Source organism: Aythya ferina, assembly GCF_964211825.1.
Source record: "Aythya ferina genome assembly, chromosome: 2".
NCBI lineage: Eukaryota > Metazoa > Chordata > Aves > Anseriformes > Anatidae > Aythya > Aythya ferina.
In genome coordinates this window covers 110,083,287-110,104,429 of record NC_140297.1, presented here as the reverse complement: position 1 = coordinate 110,104,429, position 21,143 = coordinate 110,083,287, and the positions used below count along the sequence as shown (strand labels likewise).

At 34.8% G+C, this 21,143-nt stretch overlaps 1 protein-coding gene across 2 annotated transcripts in view; it reads left to right on the top strand.

The window, feature by feature from the left end:
• SMCHD1 (structural maintenance of chromosomes flexible hinge domain containing 1) overlaps positions 1 to 21,143 on the top strand; it is a 79,628-nt gene that overhangs the window by 20,187 nt on the left and 38,298 nt on the right. Inside the window, exons 6-26 of one of the 2 annotated variants that reach the window (XM_084510688.1) lie at positions 836 to 950; positions 1,075 to 1,194; positions 2,494 to 2,660; positions 4,679 to 4,772; positions 4,989 to 5,199; positions 5,982 to 6,102; positions 6,208 to 6,391; positions 6,850 to 7,047; positions 7,184 to 7,297; positions 7,756 to 7,862; positions 8,148 to 8,230; positions 8,394 to 8,507; positions 10,219 to 10,296; positions 10,377 to 10,496; positions 13,472 to 13,616; positions 13,916 to 14,012; positions 15,372 to 15,444; positions 17,025 to 17,164; positions 18,232 to 18,366; positions 19,248 to 19,475; positions 20,161 to 20,309. In XM_084510688.1, the coding sequence (XP_084366814.1) occupies positions 836 to 950; positions 1,075 to 1,194; positions 2,494 to 2,660; positions 4,679 to 4,772; positions 4,989 to 5,199; positions 5,982 to 6,102; positions 6,208 to 6,391; positions 6,850 to 7,047; positions 7,184 to 7,297; positions 7,756 to 7,862; positions 8,148 to 8,230; positions 8,394 to 8,507; positions 10,219 to 10,296; positions 10,377 to 10,496; positions 13,472 to 13,616; positions 13,916 to 14,012; positions 15,372 to 15,444; positions 17,025 to 17,164; positions 18,232 to 18,366; positions 19,248 to 19,475; positions 20,161 to 20,309 (2,793 nt within the window). Of the gene's footprint in view, positions 1 to 835; positions 951 to 1,074; positions 1,195 to 2,493; positions 2,661 to 4,678; positions 4,773 to 4,988; positions 5,200 to 5,981; positions 6,103 to 6,207; positions 6,392 to 6,849; positions 7,048 to 7,183; positions 7,298 to 7,755; positions 7,863 to 8,147; positions 8,231 to 8,393; positions 8,508 to 10,218; positions 10,297 to 10,376; positions 10,497 to 13,471; positions 13,617 to 13,915; positions 14,013 to 15,371; positions 15,445 to 17,024; positions 17,165 to 18,231; positions 18,367 to 19,247; positions 19,476 to 20,160; positions 20,310 to 21,143 lie in introns of those variants that run through there. The other variant, XM_084510689.1, reaches the window with a different exon arrangement.

Below are 21,143 nucleotides of genomic sequence, written 5' to 3'. Positions count from 1 at the left end.
TTATTGATGGTGTTTGTCATCTCCTCAAGACTGTTTAAGAGATGGCTGGCATTTCCAATTTTGACTCAAAAGTGTTTTCATTGAGGTGTTATGTCATAAGGAAGAAGGCTCACTTAATGATCTATTTTCATTAGCATAAGCAGAACAGCTAACATTTTGCTGTAGTCAAAGAAGAGCACTGAGGGATTTGCCCCTTATCTTGTACCATTTAAACCTGTAGATAATTGCTGGTACCACAGTACCTATTATGCAGACCTATTGGCAATGTCACTGTTTCAGTTAGCAGTGGAGAGAATTTTTAAGTACAGTAGCATATTTCTTTTTCTGTAAGATTTTCACTGCCAAATCCCTATCTGTCTTTCAGTGTTAAAAAAAAAAAAAAAAAAGAAAAAAAAAAAAGAAAAAAAAAAGTACATAAGCAACAGAATAATTAGGTGAAAAGGTCAGGTGTGTTTCACTGAATGCAGTTTGGTTTGCTAGAAGGGACAGAAGACATAAGAAGAGAAAGAAGAGAAACTCTCTTTTAGAAGAGAGTTTCTTCTTAAAGAGAAAGAAGTTACTCTATTGACATCCTTTTAAAAAAAAAAAAGTACATCAGGAATTTTAGGCACATTGCTTTTAATTGAAATTATAATTATGAAATAAAAGACATTTATTTCATATAATTATGAAATAAAAGACAATAAAAGACAAGAAGAGAGGGACTGCAGGGAAGAGTTTAATACAAGCTGGTTAGATCAGAAGGATCTTTTTTCTTTCTTTTTTTTTTGTTTTTTTTTCCCCTTTAAATGATAATCGGCTTGAGAAAACTTATAAAAGCCATTTTTATTCGCAGTGATCATTCAGGATATGTTCGCCCTTTGCCAGTACCTCGTAGTTTAAATAGTGATATCTCATATTTTGGAGTTGGCGGCAAACAAGCAGTATTCTTTGTTGGACAATCTGCCAGGGTAAGTAGATAACAATCCTTGGGTTCATTTTAAAACATTAGAGATATCACATCATGTCACTAAATTATTTTATTGTATTCATTTTAACCCTAATTTTGATCTTTAAATCCTAAAATATAAACAGATGATAAGCAAACCTGCGGATTCTCAGGATGTTCATGAACTTGTCCTTTCCAAAGAGGATTTTGAAAAGAAGGAGAAGAACAAAGAAGCAATTTATAGTGGATATATTCGAAATAGGAAAGTAAGTAGGCTTGATGCTTTCTCATTTTTAATTGAAAGTGATTTCCTGTAGTATTTCTTGTAACATAATTCCTGTGTAATGTTTTTGTAATATTTGTTTGGGGATTTCTTTACTTCTGCATCACTTGCAATGTGTAGTGTTAAAGGAAGAAATGAGAAACTGATAGATACTGAAGCACTCAGTGATAGAAGAGTAACTCAACAGTGTGGAGTTGATGGATAGACAACTTGAGACTAAAGTAGTTGATATAAATGACTGAAGTAGCCAGGCAAGTTTGGAATACTGACGTGAAATTAAATGTCAGAATTTGTCCCATGCATGTCCTGAAAAAGTGCACATAGGTGACCAAGTGAATGCTATGGCAGAAATAGAAATTGTAATGGATTACTGCAGTTTGAGTTTGATAAAAGGCACCAAAACTGGTTTAATTATCTTTTTGGTTAAGGAGAGCTCTTTGGTTCCCTGGGGAAAGTAAGCCTTAATAGGACACTGGTGACTAACATATTTCACTACCTACAGTTAGCTCAGAGGTGCATCCTTTAATTTAGTAACATTTAGAAACATTTAGTAATTTAGTAACATTTCCTTTTTGCCTGCTTTCTTGCAAAATGAGGCGTGAAGCTGTATCAGGCATTTGTGATTTCTAGAAAGATCTCAATCTTTGTGTTCAAAATACCTTCTTTTCTGGATGGAGCATATGCAAAAACTATCCACTGGTCCAGCATGAAGCATTACAGTAACCACTGTGTTTTTATGCAGCTTAGGAACCTGTCATATAAAAGCAAGGTGCATTCATCCAGGAAAAGACGATCACAACTTCATTTTTTCTGTGAGACTGGTAGATATTTCAGCTGGAACCGAGGATTCATGTTTTCTGTTTCACAACCAAAGCATGTTTCTCCTCTATGAGTTCTATTCTAGAAAGCAGACTATCCATTTAAAAACAAAAATGTTTTTTTTTTCTGGCGTGATTTACTGTATAAATTCTTACGTCTTGGACACACGATCGTTCCATTTGATAGATGAGGACATAGGTACTACGCAGTGCTACGTTAAGCATGATTAAATGCATTTCTCAACATTTAAAATACTGTGATGAGTGAGTTGAAAATGAACTGGATCATGGATTCTCAGTTCATTTGTTTTGAATACGGAAGCTTTCGTTTTGAGCATTAGTCCTTTGTGATACATAGTGTTGTGTGTTTGCGTTCCTGTTCTGATTTTTAGTCCTTTCAAAGCTGATGGGAGTTCAGCAATTCAGTTTACATTCCTGCTCTTATTATTTTACTCTTTTTGTAGCCAACTGACTCTACACATATCACAAGTGATGATGAAAGATTTCTTCATAATCTAATATTAGAAGAAAGGGATAAAGAGAGTTTCACGGCAGTTGTCATTACAGGTGTTCAACTAGATCATATGCAGTACTTGAAAAACTACTTTCATCTTTGGACAAGGCAGCTGGCGTAAGTTCGTGCTTTATAGTTGATTTAAAATTAGGCTTACTAACAAAATCAGAGAATTACAAGTTGCTTCCTATTAGTACATCATCAATGGCTTTGTTCCTGTTAAGACTGTTGATGATGCATATTTTGTTGATGTATTCTTGGCTGTTTTTCCTAAAATCAGCACAACTGAAAAAGTCCCCAATCCAAAGAAAGATATTTACAAACATCAGCATCAGTGTGACTTTATAATTATTATATAATTATCAATTCTAATTATTAACCTATTCAATTTTGTTGTTACATTATTAATCATTAATCTAATTATGAGTAACTTAATATGTTGTTACTTTGACAGCTGTACTCCTAACCTTAGTATCTAACTTTGTGTTCGTAGTGTTTTTAAATATATATATATATAAAAATGCTGCTTCATCCCAGCCTTAGAGGGAGAACTCTGTATGATACTGTCCACTCATTGCTAGTGTTGTGTAGTCCAATTTTGAAAAACTGGTGAACTAGAATTTGGTTTCTAATCTATAATTTATTTATTTTTGTTACTGTAGTGTAATAGTAATGGGTCATACATAATATGATGATTAGATTAGATAATATATTAAATACTGTTCTCATAACTTGTGACTGAAACCTTTTATAACTGTATGGAAATTTTGGGGTACATCTACATTGATAAATAACTTAGGTACCCCATTAGCTTCTAGGGTCTATTCTGATGATTAGCTGCATTTACACGTGTCTTCATTCCAGAGGTCTCCCAAAGTGGAAAAAACTGTTCCCACTTGAGAGGGAAGCCAAGCACCATTTACTCAATTACACCCTTGCAGCTGTTATAGCAAATCTAATAAGATTTTTGCTTCACAGTGTTATACAATTCATTACCAGTATTTCAGCTGGCCTTATTCCCTCAAACATCTCTGAATATCCTTCTGCCATGCCTTTTGCTACACAGGATGATACCAGTTTCATTCTGCTCTATTGGACTACAGAACAGCCCTCATTATTTCAGATGCTTTGAACTGGAGGGAGGGAAGATCAATCCCAATACAATTCTGCTTTAAGGCCACAAGAGCACTTCTTGAGGTCTAGAGGAGGTGCAAGCAAAATGCTCTGCAGTGAGGACATACCAGTCTGCTCTAAAGTCAAGAGCAATGAGAGCATGAGGAATTTTGACCTGGGATCTCTCCTTGAGATGAATTTAGTGTGGTAGATGTCAGAAGCAAAGAGGTTATAAACATTTGCAGGTTGATTTAGGTTCCTTGTACATTCGGTCTCATTGGCTTGTATAAACTCATTTTTCTGCAAACCACTACCATGAGGTTTAAGGACTCAGACTTTGGAAGCTGGAAGAATTAGCTAGCTTGTTGAAAAGTTGAATTAAATAGAATTTAAGCTCCTAAATTTTCTCAAACTTCATATCTCTATGTAAAGAATTAACCTATCTGACAGTATAGATCTTTGCAGTTCTGAAATGGATGCGGGTGCTATTAGTGCATAATGTTTACAGATTTTAAAAGATGTATTTCTAATATGCAGGTCATATCCATAGCTTTGTCTATATTGAAATAGGGTAACTTTTTTTTTTTGAATAATGTAAGGCTGGTGATTGTTAAATACTTCTATTACTATTCAAATGATCAATATAAAAAATTGGAAACAATGTGGGAGGTTTTTTTGGCTCTAGTTCATTTTAATCTCTAGAGTGCGAAACAGCCTACAGTTTTACTAGCTTGTGGTTTGATGCTGGATCTGTAGCTATGTAACAACAATATTTTTTTCACGTGTATTGTTTTCCAATTTGTAATATTCTTGGTTATTTTTATCAAAAAGTTGATCGTATGAATGACTATGTGTGAAGGAGATAAGAGTTCAAAGAAGTGAAAAAGAACAACTCGCAGTCTTTAGTAAATATTCTGTATCAGGTATACTTGTTGTTTGCAGAGTTTAACTGAAAATTATAATGTTCATTTTTTCTAATTTCAATTTTTGGAGATGTATTTTTCATTTAAAAAATATTACAGACATATCTATCACTATTATATCCATGGACCAAAAGGGAATGAAACTAATGCTGTAACAAAAGACATAAGCCCTTTCAACTACATTGACATTGAGGTAAGAAATTTTATATCTATGGGTAAAAATTATGTATTTTGAACTACAGCAGCATTTTAAGATACAAAAGTAATTTAGTTTTTGAGAAGTAACGTTATTTATCATTGCAGCATAGAAGCTAATGCATTTTGCTAATAGTTAACACAAATGCCAGAAATGCTAATTACTCTAGGTTTTTTGGTCTAAGGAGGATCAACTTTTTTTGTTGTTTTTCAGATTTCATTGTTTGAAAAAGGAAAAGTACCAAAGATTGTCAATCTTAGAGAGATCAAAGATGACATGCAGACATTGTATATAAATACTACAGCAGATAGTTTTGAGTTTAAGGCGCTTGTTGAAGGAGAAGGTATAGTGGAAGGCATCATCCGATATCATCCTTTCCTGTATGATAAAGAAACATACCCCGATGATCCATGTTATCCATCAAGTGAGTGAAATGTTATGCTGCTAATCGGTGGTAAAGTCATATTATAAACAATCCTACTACTACAAATCTTTTAAAGTTAGAAAAAGAAATTTAAATTGAAGCATAAATTATCATCTAAATGGGATTGTGGCAAAACAGAGAACTTCACCTCTTGACATTGGTTATTTTGGTAACTTGTCCATGTAAACTTGTTCTTTGACATAACTCCCTCTGCTATCAAACTATAAGCTCTTACAAAAATGTCTGACTGAAACATTTTCGGTTTCCTGACTGTTAGATTTTTGAGAAAATAATGAGCAGAAGTTTGATTCAAGACATTATAACACCAGAATACTGCACTAGACAACATGTAGACTAAGCCCTAAATGTAAAATTTGCTTTGTGCAGTCTTGATGGGTTTTCAGATTTAAATGCTAGGGTTTAAAAAAAAATCATCACCCCTTGAAATTCCTTTAACACAATAAATGAAGTTTAATAATGACAAGATTTTTGATATTAGAAGAATGTCATATGGCATTAAGGGGGAGGGGGGAAATAAGTATTATTTATTCAAATTATACTTAATGTTTGGAAATATTCAATCTCTGTTTAAAATTTTCCTTACACTTTTTGTTTGGTATTTCTTAAACAAAAAAATGCTAATAAATACTCAACTTGGTATCATGTGTAATGCTACTGGGCATAACCTATTATGCACAGATAATCATTAAATGCTGTGTTGTGTGATATTACACTGGTTTTTAAGAATTTTATTCATAGAGACTGTCTTCTTTTTAATCAAGAATTAAATGATGATGATGAAGATTACGACTGCTTTATAGTAGAAAAGGGTGCCAGAGGAAAAAGACCTATTTTTGAATGTTTTTGGAATGGAAGATTAATCCCATACACAACTGTGGAAGAGTAAGTAATAATCAGTTTCTACAATGTAGATCAATCTTTTTCTACAACGTAAGCACCTTCCTTTGTACAGAAGATGATTTTAATGTCTGTCTTCTTTTGTTTAAGTTTTGACTGGTGTGCTCCTCCAAAGAAGAGAGGATTGGCACCAATTGAATGCTACAACAGAATTTCTGGTGCATTGTTTACCAATGATAAGTTTCAGGTCAGCACAAACAAACTCACTTTCATGGATCTAGAACTGAAGTTAAAAGACAAGAATACTCTGTTCACAAGAATCTTCAATGGACAGGTGATTATTTTAATCTATTACATCTTGCTTTCTGGCATAAATGAAATGTGTACTTCCGGGTCATTTGTTCGTGCCACTGGTTATTTCTCTGCTTCTGAAGAACTTTCACCTTGGACACTTTTGCAGTCTTTGTAGCAGACGCTTCTCTCAGTTTCAGTGAGTATTAAAGCTGACTCTTTAAATCTGAAAAAAATAAATTTGTCTTTCCTTTTATTTTCTTTAACAATTTTTGTGGAAAGACTATCCTCATAACAGAATATGAGTACAGAGGGAAACTCTTTCTCTGGCTGGAAGTGTAACTGTTGTGGAATACTGTACTGTTTCCAAGCTGAAGATTCCATTTTTTTTAGACTACAGTATCTCTTTTCTCCTATAATCGTTCATATTTCACAAATTGTCAGGTTTGCATTCTGTGCAATGCATTGATAATATGCATTTATTTTGTTATCTCCTTATAGGAGCAGCGAATGAAAATTGACAGAGAATTTGCTTTGTGGCTCAAAGACTGTCATGAGAAATATGACAAACAGATTAAATTCACGGTCTTTAAAGGAATAACGACACGTACTGATTTGCCATCCAAAAGAATGCAGAGCCCTTGGACAGTATATTCTGCAATAGAGTGGGATGGGAAAACGTACAAAACTGGGCAGCTGGTAAGTTAGGTCCTCACTGATGTTGGGATTTTTTTTTGTTTATTTTGTAACAGCATTTGAACTGTATAAAAGGCAAATACGATACACTTAATGCAGATTTAATGTATTGAAATTACCTGTTGTCTTCAACTAACAGGTGAAAACCACTAAGACTCTTCCAATATTCTATGGAAGCATTGAGAATTTTTTTTTGTATGGAGACCATGATGGAGATATATTTGCCACTGGAGGAGAGGTTCAAATTGCTTTGGTAAGACAAATACTAAAAAGAGTTCTCATACCTCATATGCTTATGGAATCTGTAAACTGAATTGTAGTAGACTTTAAAAATTCTTTTGTTTGTTTTTTTCAACAACTGTTCAATTCTGGATTTAGCAAAGAAATCAAATTGCTTAGAAAGAATCAAATTGCTTATTTACATCAGTTTTAATGTAAATCGCATATTAAACATAATTATTCATGATCAATGAATTTAAATTAATTAAATTTCCATACGACATTAGCATCACAGTTGGGCTCACTAGTATATTGCAATCCAATTTTTAACCCTTGTGATTTCAGCAAATTCTACCACAGTGCTCAAAGAGTCACCATTTGTTAGCATATTGCATTATGTTTGTGTCTACCTATCGGTCCCTTGATAGAGAAGTTTTTCTCTCAGATGTACTATAATCTGGCTGTTTTTAACTTGACTTATTTTTTTTCCAGGAACCTAAGGCATTGTATGCTGAAACGAAAACTATTCCAATCTCAAAACTTGACAGAACAGTGTCTGACAAAGCTGTTAAAAAATACATAGAGGATGAAATGGCAAGGTAAGCTCTGAATTGTGGTGATTTACTTGTGCAGTTCCTACTAAGAGTTTTAGTATTTTTTCAGGAAGCACAAACATATGGTTAGTTTTATTCCCAATGGAAGGGCAGTCAACCGTTTGAGCAGAAACAAAAAAACCCTCTTAAACAAGAACAAATGGGTTTGAACCTTTTTTTTTTTTTTTTTTTTTTCCAGAAAAGGAGCTTCATATATGTTCTACTAAAGATAAATTACTTTTTTCTTTTTTTAACTCACAGAAAAACTGTTCTTTCTCTCATTTTCACTAGACTTCCTGACAAATTGTCTGTAACATGGCCTGAAGGAGATGAGCTATTACCAAATGAAACAAGATTTGCTGGTACACCAATAGGTACAGTTTCATTTTCTGAATACTCAAAGGGAAAATGGTAGTTTAAAGTGATAGTGTTCACCTCTGTTAAAAAGAAACGAACAAAAACAAAATAATACAGAAATCTCCAGTCACTTAAAAACAGCATACTTTAAAAGTCCTTCATTTTTCTGTTTAAATATAGGGGCATTAAGAATAGAAATTTTGAATAAAAAAGGAGAAGCAATGCAAAAACTTCCTGGTACCAGTCATGGAGGTTCAAAGAAACTTCTGGTTGAACTCAAGGTTATTTTACACTGTAAGTACTTTAGTATCTTTAATTTTAAAGACTATTTTCTAAATAGTCTTTATTATTTAAAAATGCATGAAATGTAAAATATTTGCTTGTGTATCATTTCTTGTGCATATATTAGAATTTGGTAGACTTGGAAAGCTTTTAATTTCAAGGACAGTATTCCATCAGAGTTTCATGTATGCATCCAAAGCCACATTTCATGAAATGACAGTTGCCTTAAGGCCAAATATTTAACGTCTCAGTGCTATATTACTATTAACTCTTCTGACACATAAAAGGAGAGCGTATCAATTTCAGATTCTCTTCATAATATGCATAGTTTCTGGTTTAAAGAAATTTGCAATTAACACAGCAATTCATTCAAGTTACGTAAAGCTAGAGACCAGACTAGTTTGGTACCTAAAAATATTACCTTTAAAGTTGCTTGCAAATTTTAAACGTAAATAACTTAGGGTTGTATCCTCTTTCAGAACAGTAGAACAGGAGAATGTAATAGTGCCCTCCCTTTAAAGCTCAGGTATTCCCACTGGTTCTCTTCTAAGAACCCATTAGTTTTATTGTCACTTTTGCATATCAGTATGCACAGAAGTGTTACACTTCCTTCACTTCTCATAGAAGTGAAGAAATTTCTCCTATGGATAAATTTGCCCCTTGCATGATCAATCTATAAAGGGGCAATACAAGAAATGTGAGCATCTTCAAGGTGTTCATCTTGCATAATATATAGAGGCTTTCAGTTTAGGTTGCTGGCAGTTGACAGTGCAATAGGAAAACTACTTACTTGAGAAGTTCTGTTTTTTCAGTGTTGATAACTGCTAAAGCTGAAAATAAGTAGTATATATATTAAACTATGTGCATATATTAAATTATGTTAGAAATTATTTCTCTAAATTATATGTTACAGTAAAAAACATCATAACTTACTATAATAACCCAATATTTCCAAAATTAAATATTCGAAGAAATACACCAAAAAATGTTGGCAAATGTTGCTTTATATATGTCATTTGGTGAAAAAGCAGGATGTGAAACAATTGTTTATATTAACCAATAGATCAAGTTGTGTCTTCTCATGCATTTCTTTCTATTCTATGTAGTCTTGTTGCAGTCGCATTCTGTGTTTACTTAAATTACACTAAAATCTATTTTGAATATATTATTGCCAGAGTTTTTAACTGTATTGTTCCTGTACTATCTGATGTTATAGCACCAGTCACTAAAAATTACCTCAGTTTCATTATACGTTCTTTCAGGCTGTGGCTTCATGCAGCAGAAGTGTTTATAAAGACAAACAAAACAATTTGAAGCAAAAAAAAGAATGTTATTATTTTGCTCAGATATACTTGCAGTTGACTTCATGTTTTTTACCATTGCTCCAATTTAAGCTAATTTGTTTTATCATTTGTCAAGTTGATCAGTTGACAGTATGAATTGCACAGCCTGCAAGTGCTCAGACTTGACAGGGAACATATAATGAAAGAGCTGATAAAACACAGCTTCATAAACCTGCTGCTTACATTTTAACGTGTCTGGGGCTAGCAATTTTTAATTAAAATGGGATTAGATGTAGAAATAAATATTTTATTAAGCCGTAATCAATGTGATAAACTGAAACTGAATTTCTGTTTCTTAGATTTAAAAGTGACATGTTTTTATATAATAGAGAATTATGTTATAAATCCTAAATACATGTAGGTAATTGTTTATTTTTCAGCACCTACAGGAAATAAAGAGATAATTTCCCATATAAGTCAGCATGGAGGCAAATGGCCATACTGGTTTAAAAAAATGGGTGAGTTCCTAGGTGAAATATTTTCAGTTTATTTATAATTTTCACTTTTTCTTTATAAATTTATTTGTATTTCTCTTTAGAAAATCTTCAGAAACTTGGGAACTACACCTTGAAGCTGCAAGTCGTATTAAATGAAAGTAGTGCAGACACATATGCAGGAAGAACTCTGCCATCTAAAACATTTAAATTTACTATTATAGGTAAGAACTCCAGCCATGCCAGTTTTCTTTTACTTTTTGTGTTTTGTTTTGATTCATTTTGTATCAAAATTATTCATGTTTTAGTTGGGAGAGGTAATTTTCAGCCCTGAAACGTAATACTCGCATGTAAAATATGATGTAGATCCAAGATACAATCTGTTGGGTTGTTTTGTTTTGGTTTTTGTCTAATAGATGTAAAAAAAAAAAAAAAAAAAAAAAAAAAAAGTGATGATGGAATCAAAAGCTTTTCCATGATGTGAAATCTCTTAACATACTTTACAAAAATAAATTTTTACTTAATTAGAATCGCTCTTTTTCTTCTTGGCGTTATTATGAATAGGTGGGTCAGCTTCACTTTGATCCCCAGCAAAGTGATAGAGCACAGGAAGAGTAAGAAAGTCAGTAGCAGTAGTCAGCATGGAATTCACCAAGTGGAAGTCGTGCTTGACCAACTTGATAACCTTTCATAATGAATTGACTGGTCTGGTAGATGAGATGAGAGCAGCGGACGTTGTTTGTCTAAACTTCAGTGAGGTTTTCAGCACCATCTCCCACAATATGCAAACAGACAAGCTGATAAGTATGGACTGGATAAGCAGACTGGTGTATTGACAGCTTTCTGAACAGCTGGGCTGAGAGGGTGATGACCAGCACAGTGAAGTCTAATTGGAGCCAATTCATGGTGTATCACAGAGGTTTATAATGGGTCTGATCCTATCTAACATGCTCGTTAATGATCTGGATTATAAGGCAGAGTGTCCCCTCAGCAAGTTGGACAAAACTGGGAGAAGTGGCTGGTAAGATACACTTGTGCTGCCTTTCAGAGGGATTTCAACAGGCTGGAGAAATGGGCTGGCAGGAGCTTCATACACCTCAGTAAAAGAGAACTGCAAAGTCCTGCTCCTGGGTAGGAACAACCCCGTAAACCAGTACATGCTGGGGTTCTCCCAGCTTGACAGCTTTATGCAAAGGCGTCAAGCAGCTTTGCAGAAAAGAACCTGGGGCGTTGAATGTGCATCAGCAATGTGCCTTTTCAGAAAGGAAGATTGATGGTATGCACTGGGGTGTTTAAGGAGGAATGTTGCCAGTAGCGCATGAGGGGTAATGCTTGCCCTCTGTCGACTGTTGTTGAGGTCCTACAGGGAATACTGTGTCTAGTTCTGCACTCCTCAGTACAAGAGAGGCACCAAGCTACTGGAAAGAGTCCAACAAAGGGCTATAAAGATGATGAAGGGACTGGAGCACTTGTGCTATGAGGAGAGGCTGAGAGAGCCGGGACTCGTCAGTCTAGAAAAGAGAAGGCTCGGGGGGATCTTACCAATGTATATAAATACCTGAAGGGTATGGGGGTTGGAAGTGCTTTGGTCATCCACATGGTAAAAAAAAAAACAAAACACAAAACCACAAGTGTTTCTTAATGCTTGGAGGGAGCTTATTGCCCAGAGAGATTGTGGAGTCTCCCTCCTTGGAGATATACTCAGAAGCCATCCGGATGCGGTCCCAGGCAACCTGCTCTAGGTGTCCCCGCTTGAGCAGGGGAGTTGGAAAAGATGATATCCAGAGGTCTCTTTCCCCATCAACCCTTCTATGATTCTGTGAACTTTAGAAGGCTTGGGGAGGCAACAAAAAACAGTACTTCATTTTTATTTAATATTAAAATGGATATTTTCAGCACAAGTTCAGGAGGTAAAGCTATCATCTAAAGCTATCATCTGTTTCTAGAAGATCAAGAAAGAGTAGATGCTTTCAGTACCCTCCTATTATTTCTGTAAACTGGAGGTTTTGAATGCAAACCCTTTAGGCAGAACAGAGTTCTTTGTAGTGTATTCTTCTAAAAGCTTCTGAAGTACTTTTGGCGGCGTACATGAAGGTATTTTTTGTGTGATGATACAGCAGAAATGTTTGGCATCATTTCCAGAGAGCAATTATTTAAACATATGTCTGAAAACCCGGCACTGGAATCTCAAGATATTTCTATGAAGTTCCAAGAGAAGAAAGGGGAAAAAAATCTTTAAATGAATACATAAAGATACATGAAGAGAATCCTAAAATTTGCAGAACTTCATTCTGTGTTTAAAAAAGTATTATCTTCACCCAGCATGGCAGCCTGCAATTAATGTTTCCTTTGATCATTAAAAAAAAAAAAAATTAAACAAATCTCATTGGAAACAAATTATTACTTACCATTACCATTGGAGTAACTGGCCAATACAAGGTAATATTTTCTGTTCCCCTGTATCCCCTGTAGTTTTCACATATCTTGTGAAAAGAAAATCCTTGGTAGTAACACCCTGAAGGTACCTTGAATGCAGTTGTTTATTTCATAGGATATTTATCTAGCTGTGCTATATTGATTGCATCTTTTTTCAAAGGCCACTTAGCCAAGAAAGTTTGATTGCACAAAACTTTGATTCACGGGCTCCTATTTTCATTGCTCTGTGCAAGTGATGCCAAAGACTTCACAACTATTAAATGTGCATGTTTTGTCTTAATGTGGAGTGCCTAATTGGAGGCCATCTAACAGGGCAAGATTTCACAGGAAAGACGCACTCAGCTATCTTGTTCAAATACTGTTTACTCATATTAATCTCCCAAACTTGGGATAATTGTAAAACAAAAATGCTGCATATAATTTTAACAGAATTAAATGAATGAAATGTTTAGTTGAAAGCTGTCCAGAAGAACTTTGCCCATTTTCAGGTGCTGTGTTGATATCAGAAGTATTTTGAACTTTTGGCTGTTCTGTTATGTTTTTTTATACCTTAGAGTATGGCAGTAGGTTTTAACTATTGTTTCTAATGTTAGTATGTTTGTTTGGACTTTTGTTTTTGTTGTTTTTTAAAATCAATCAACCAATTTTTTTTTGTTTACAATGCTTTAAAGTTGAAAACCACCTCTTAACTGCAGCTTTCATCAAGAAAAAGCTAATGAACATACATAATTGCTTCTAAAAATGTATTGTTGTTTTCTCTTAGAGGGCAAACCAGAGAAATTTTCGGTGGGTCTTTTGGAGCTTCCTTTTCAAGTTGGAGTGCCTTTCAATATTCCTTTGGAATTGCAAGATGAGTTTGGTCACACAACACAGTTGAGAGATGACATTAAACCAATTCTTGAAGCTAGGTAATTCAGCCATCCAATCATATTTTTGTTTGTTGGTTTCTTGTTGGGTTGGGGTGTTGTGGAGGTGATTTTTGTTAGTTCTTGTTGTTGTTCTTGTAGCAATATGGTAATTCTTTTCAGGATTTTGTTTGAGTGATGTAATGGATACTTTTAACATGAGATAACTTGCACTTTTGCTGTTATTTCCATAGGAATATCTGAATGTGTGTGTGTATATATATATATCTTTTTGGAGAATTAGAATGATCTCTGTTGTATTTATTTATTTTTATAATCTATTCTTTTTTTTTTTCTTTTAGTGGATTGACATTGCAATATGAAAAACTGAGTGCAGGAACAAATTGCGTCATTAAGGGTGTCACTGCTAGAGGCTGTGTAAATAGTTACCAGGGCAAGGTATGCTAATGAACTTAAACTTGAAATAATTGATTTTTTAAGAAAAAAAAAAACCATCTATGGCTATTTCTTGGGATGTTTTTAAATTACTTCTTATGGCTCTACTTAGTGCAATTCGTCTTTCCCACAGCTTCAGTCTGTTAGCTTGTGGCAGCGGTGAGGGCACAGTGTAATTTTTGGTGATTAAAATAAGCAGAGAAGAACATAGACATTTTCAGCATCTTAAAAGAAAAACAGATAGTAATAGGGATTCTGGAAATAATTTAGCAGAAAGTGAGAGAACAAGATGGAGAAGGAAGGAAGGGGAAAAATGTAGGAGTAGTAATGCAGAATGGAAAGAGAAATTTGATGGAACTACAAAATATTAAAGATCACAGTCATTGGTGAGGGAAGCACTGATAGGCAAGAAAGAGAAGTAGATTTCATCATGTTCTGTAGATTTAATTTCACCCAGTCGAGTCAGAGAAAAGTGTGTTCTGGTGTTATGTGTAGAATCAATGAGAAAACTGGAAAAGTGTGTAAGCAATTGTAAGACAACTGCTCCCCTGTAGGATTTTGAATACAGTCAGGAGAAGGGTGAGAAACAAAGTTTAAAGAGGAAAATACATGTAGTTCTTTACTATAGTAGATACAAGAGAAGAGGACACAACTGTTGAAAGATTAAAATGAATGAAGTCAAAGACGTAAACTGATGAATAAGAGTTAGAAAACAGTACAGTGTCAAGATGCCAAGTCAAAAAGATTAAGTCAAAAATGAATATTGAAGAAAAAGGTTTAAAGATAAGAGATGCTGGGAGAATAGAAGGGATAGTGTCTAGTGCATGAATGCAGAGCTTGATTGAATGAAGTAATGAATACTTCAACTTACTAACATTAGACTGCTTCTTTCTGTGGCTTTCATGTGAAGATCAGTTTTAGTGATGGAATTGTACAGCACGTGTTGTTTTTCATATGGTTTTATTCCAAGATGAGATGAATAGCAAGTCTGTCACCTTCCTTCTGGCAGTCAGCTGATACAGTGAACACAGAACTTGCAGGTCCTTTCTTTCAAGCTATGCTGTTCCCAAAATCACAACAGTGAAACAAGCCTCTAAGCAGGAAAACACAATTTATGATAGCTGCTTTTGGTGGTTTCAGAACCTAGTTTAACGTGCAAATCCTAGACTGAATATCACTGGGAGTAATAACATGAAAAAATAGATTTTAGTGCAGTGAAAAAATCTTGATTTATGTAGCAGTGCAAGAAAATTTGGTTGTACTTTTGAAATTTACATATATATGGATTGACATGACTGAGAGATAATTTTTCTATGATCTGGTTTTGTTTAAAGTTAATATTTAAAATATTCTTTTCATTAGAACTTTAATCTGAAGGTTACTCTTCCTGGTTTGAAAGAAGACACACAAATTTTTAAAATAAGATTGCAGCCTGGTAAGTATTGTTTGAATACGTGGTGAATTTCTGTTGAACTTTATTCTGATCCTATTAATATGTTTCTTCTCCCAAGGAGATAAAACATTTAGTGAAGCATTTCATGAAGATATTCTAAGTCGTCCAAGTGATGACTGAAATTAGACAAAGCTAACAGCATGTCAGTCTTGGTAATAATAAGATAAAAGTCACAGCTCAGCATTGTTTGTTATTCTAGCAGCTGGAATTTGCTTACTTGAGATTTTCTTCATCAATTTTTTTTTTAGTGTTTTTCTAACCTAGCACCATTAATTGAATCTTTTTATCTCATCAGTTTTCTTCAATATTAAGCACATTAACCTGTACTAACCTGCATTAATTTGCTGTCCCTGTAGAAGACAGCTTGTGAATAAGTTCTCATTCAATTTATTACCCCAGTATAGTAGGGGGGGGATGCTGTGGCAAGGCAAGATGGGATTTTGTATGAGAATTTTAGTGTTATATATTGACTTTATCATAACACAAGAAATGTAAGTTTGTAGGTTCACCACCTTTACCAGAATTTTATGTTTTGTGCATGTCTTGATACTGAGCATTTCCTTACATGATTACTATTATCCATTTTTACTTGTTTTTGTGGTGGTTGATTTTCTTGCTGTTTTGTTTTTTAATTTGGGAGATAGATCAAAAATCATCCTTCAACCTATCAGATGGCTTTCCTGTCTCATTTTGCAGAGAATTCATGTATTTCAGGCTTCTCTAGGTCAACAAGGAATGGTTTATTCCCTTTTTTGTTACCATATGGGGAGTTAAGGCTTCATGTAGAAAACAGGGTGGAACAATCTGACTTGAGGCAGATTGTATTTTGCACTGCTTAGTTATTTACCTTGGACTGAAGGCAGTTGCATCCCCTTTTAGAAACTTCTGCTTCTGGCAATTTAGACCTTCTGAAGTACCTATCTTTCTTATTGATTACCCTTGGCTATTGAAGCTGTTTTCTGAGGAAGGAGCGAATAGAAGCTATTTCAGTCCTTTCTGTTCCTCTATCATTGAGTTTCAAATGGAAGCTTTAATGGTTTTATATAAAAGATGTTTGAAGGTATAAGATACGGTCCTTTTTCAGAAACATCTTATAGTAATCTATGATTTCCTTCTCTTATTTTAAAATTGATGAAACTAATTATACATTCAGGGGATAGATTTATTTTAATAGCTTCGCTTTACTAAGTAATACCATCAAAATTTGTTGTGTTTTTCTTTGCACGCAAATTGTAGCTGTGGTGGTTTTCATTATTAAACTGCTGCATGTTATGATTGATCAGGTATCTCAACATTAATATTTTGGGGTTCGCCATGTTTGTTTAACTATTCCTTACTGAATTCATTCAAAAGAGTGGCAGGTGATATGTATTGAAAGACAGAAAGTGTCAAGAAACTTATTGTCATAAATCAGTATACCTGAATTGAACTAAAGTGTTTGTTACCACATATACCTTGATAATGTGGCTTTAAAACACTTTTCAAGATAGCAAAAACTGAAATCTAGGGTCTTGAAGGTTACCTAAATATAATTGCTGTTCTGCAATTGTGCATTTTTACAGGCCCACCACGTCAGTTGAAAGTAAAACCCGATTCTGAAATTCTTAAGATTGAAAATGGTACGGCTTTCCCCTTTCAGGTTGAAGTATTGGATGAATCAGGCAATGTAACAGCACAGCCAAAGCTGATCGTTCATTGTAAGGTAAACTGCATTTTATAACGTTTCATTTTGATACTTTTAAAAGGACTGCGAAAAGAGACATCTTTTGGCATCTAGTAGTGCTTTTTTTGGGAACAAGCTGTCCAGGGAGGTTGTGGAGTATCCTTCTCTGGAGATATTGAAGGCCCATCTGGATGCCTACCTGGGCAGCCTGATCTAAGGAACCTGCTTTGGCAGGAGGGTTGGACCGATGATCTCTCAAGGTCCCTTCCAACCCCTTCAATTCTGTGATTCTGTGAACTGATTCTGTGATTCTGTGAAGAGCTACACTATGACTCTTTGGTCTCATTCATTGATTCATTCAGTAAATTTCAGAATCATAGGAACCTGCACTTAGAAACGGAAAAAAACATGATATGAGAATATTTAACTAAGATTTTAAGACATTCTAAGTGATATTGTCCACATATGATACTTTACTTACATATATTTCCACATATGATACTAAAATTTGTTTAGGAAAAGAATTAGACAACATACTTTTAATTTGCTTAAAGATGAAAATACAGGTCTAGTGCCTAAAAATTAGTAATAGACGAGACTATTGTGCACACTTGAATAAATCCAGAAAGGAATGCTGGTGTTACTGTGGCTGTTGAAAGTAGAAGGGTTTTGCCTGTTTGGACAGAGAGGTTTTTTATTGTTTGTTTTGTTTTCTAACTCAAGAAAGTGACTTTTACAATTATAGTGAAATCAGTCTCTCAGCAGGGACAGATAAATAAAAGTGGTTTGCACAGGGTAAAATAGTCTGCTTTCCATTTATAATTCACGTGCATACATTCTATTCTTGTAGTGTGGAAGTATGTGGGTCTGCAGTGGCATGGTGACGCACAGAGTTTAAGCATCACATTTCATATGTGGATCACCTGGGGGGGAAAAAAAACTTCGTTTGATTTTGTGAAATCTAAAAAAAATTATCTGTAAATAATTGTGTGTATCTTTAGAATTGCACATTTCTGGAATAATCCTAGAAGTTATGCAAACAAACAAACAAAAACAAACAAACAAACAAAACACAACACTAAAGTTTAATATTACATTTTAAACAGTTTTTAGGTGCTGCAAACTTACCCGTGTATTCTGTGGACTGCAGTAATGCAGGAACAAACATCTTAACTGGTCCGGTTATACATGTACAGAATATAAAGAAAGACCAGATGCTCAAAGCAAAGATTGAAATTCCTGTAAGTATTGATTGAAATGTTTGAGTGAACAAAAGATTGGAAGCTGTTTATTGTATTATCTTGCTATTAAACCAACTTTTATGAAAGTTTTTTTTATATTAAACCAACTTTTTTTTATGAATCAACTTTACCCCCAAAAGTCATTCTTTTAATTACCGTAGGCCTGAAAATTGTGTCTGCCCTTTTCATCTCTGGGAAGCCATAAAAAGGCAAAAATTCAATTTTTTTCTACACCTCTCAAGTTTACTTCTGAAATCTCTGAAGTGTTTCAGAAATAAGCAATATTTCTGGGACTTTATGTTCTCTTTTACTCCATGGATCCTTCCAACCTTTGTTGCATAAACGTTTAGAGACAGAACGGGTATCGTAAATTGTTCCCCAAAACCTTAGTAAAGAAGGAAGTTGAGATTCTTTTTTCCCAAAGGTTAGGAATTAATTTTTTTTGAGTAACATTTCAGTCTTAAAACTCTTAATTTCTATTAACTATGTTGTACATCTCAGTTCACTGACAGTCAGGAGAGCCACACAACTGGAGAAGATGAGACCCTTGTTTTATCCTGACAAAGATATAAACATATTAATGGGGCAAGATAACCTATATGAAACATTACTTCTGATTACTCTTAAGAAGTATTTGGAAATTGTAGGTTTTTAAATACTATACACAAAATATTTCCTAAGTATCTATCATCAGTTCCAGTTTCCATTAACCATTGTAAGCATTCTGACATACCCTTTAACTTCACTTTTGATAAGTCAAGCTAATTTCATGTTTGGGCAGCTGTTCACACCTAACAGGCCAGAGTAGCGCCATGGAGCAATATTTATGTGTTTATGTGTATATCTGATGTCTTAATTATGTCTTTTTTCCCCCCACACAGAGTTGTAAAGATGTGCCACCAGTGGAAAAGATTATTAAACTTCTTCCTAGCAGTCGTGTTGCAAGACTGCAGATCTTAAGTATGGATGGACAAAAAGCTATTCAAATTAAACATCAGGATGAAATTAATTGGATTGCTGGTGATACCATGCGGAACCTTATATTTCAGATGTATGATGAAGGAGAAAGGGAAATACACATAACTTCATCCATGGCAGAAAAAATTAAGGCAAGTATATTTGAACAGCAGTATAGTGTGGGGAAATGATACTATGCTGCATCTCTAAAATCCATAGACATCAAACTATGATTCTAAATAATATTCCTCAAGACTGTGTTGTTAGGAACTTCACTCTCTGCTTAAAAAATTAAAATTATATGTTAAAATTGTGTCCTTAATGAGCTGAAGACATTTAATGAACTATTAAATAATGCTTCAGGGTAGTAATACGAAAAGTAAGGTAGTAATTTCCAGCTCTTCTCTTAAACACAATAATATAATTTCAGCATTCTTCATATCTGGGGTTTTCCCAACATTTAGGAATGCTGTATGGACATGTTCCTTCTTGAAGACTTTTCAGAAGTCTTAGCTCTCTACCTGTGTTCGTACCATAGAATAATGTGGAGCCGAATACGAAGGTAGAGCATCATTATATATGTGACGTTTTTTCTGGATCAGATCTTTCTTAAGAAAATATAGTAAGAGAAACTGTGTTTGTTTGTTTTGTGTATTTTTTTTTTTTTGAATAACTTCCATATTTGGATAGATAGCATTAACCACTGTTGGAAAAAACTCCGGCTTTCCACTGAGAGCTTCTGTTACCTGTATTTTACTTCAGCAAGATCTCAGATGTATTATGTTGCTAGTGATTAATAATTTAACTTGTGATTAATCTGATAAATTTTAATTTTAGGTTAACTGGACGCCCAGAATTAATAGAGAAATGTTGATGCAGGGAATATTACCTGATGTAAAAGTACCTACATCAGTAAAAGATGTACGCTACTGTCTCATCACTTACCTTGATGACCATGTGTCTTTGGAGAGTGCGTTTACAGTCAGGTTTGTCCAATTGCAATATGTTTTTTGAACATTGATGATGGCAAAGGATTGTAGATCTGTACTTCTGTTTTAAAAAATAAATAAATAAATAAAAATCATTCTCCAGAAGTTGAAATAAGGAAGTCAGTTAACAGGGGGAGTGTAGACTTGGGTGGGTGGGCATTTTTTCCGCATGTAAATATGTTTACAGATGAGATCATCACCTGTGTGAAAGATTCCACTGCAATCTGATTATATTTAGCCCTATAATCACTTTTTTAAGTGTATGTGTGTATATATATACACACATATACATGCACATTAAAGGAGTTTGCAGACAACACCAAGTTTGGTGCGTGTGTCGATTGCTTGAGTGTAGCAAGGCTCTGCAGGAGGATCTGGATAGGCTGGGCCGATGGGCTGAGGCCAACTGTATGAGGTTCCACAAGGCCAAGTGCTGGGTCCTGCACCTGGGGCACAACAACCCCAAGCTACAGGCTGGGAGAGGAGTGGCTGGAGAGCTGCCAGGCAGAGAAGGACCTGGGAGTGATGGTTGATAGTCAGCTGAATATGAGCCAGCAGTGTGCTCAGGTGGCCAAGAAGGCCAACAGCATCCTGGCTTGCATAAGAAGCAGTGTGGCCAGCAGGGCTAGGGAGGTGATCATCCCCCTGTACTCGGCTCTGGTGAGGCTGCACCTTGAGTACTGTGTTCAGTTTTGGGCTCCTCGCTACAAGAAGGACATCAAGGTGCATGAGCGGGTGCAGAGAAGGGCAACGAAGCTGGTGAGGGGCCTGGAGAACAAGTCCTACGAGGAGCGGCTGAGGGAGCTGGGCTTGTTCAGCCTGGAGAAGAGG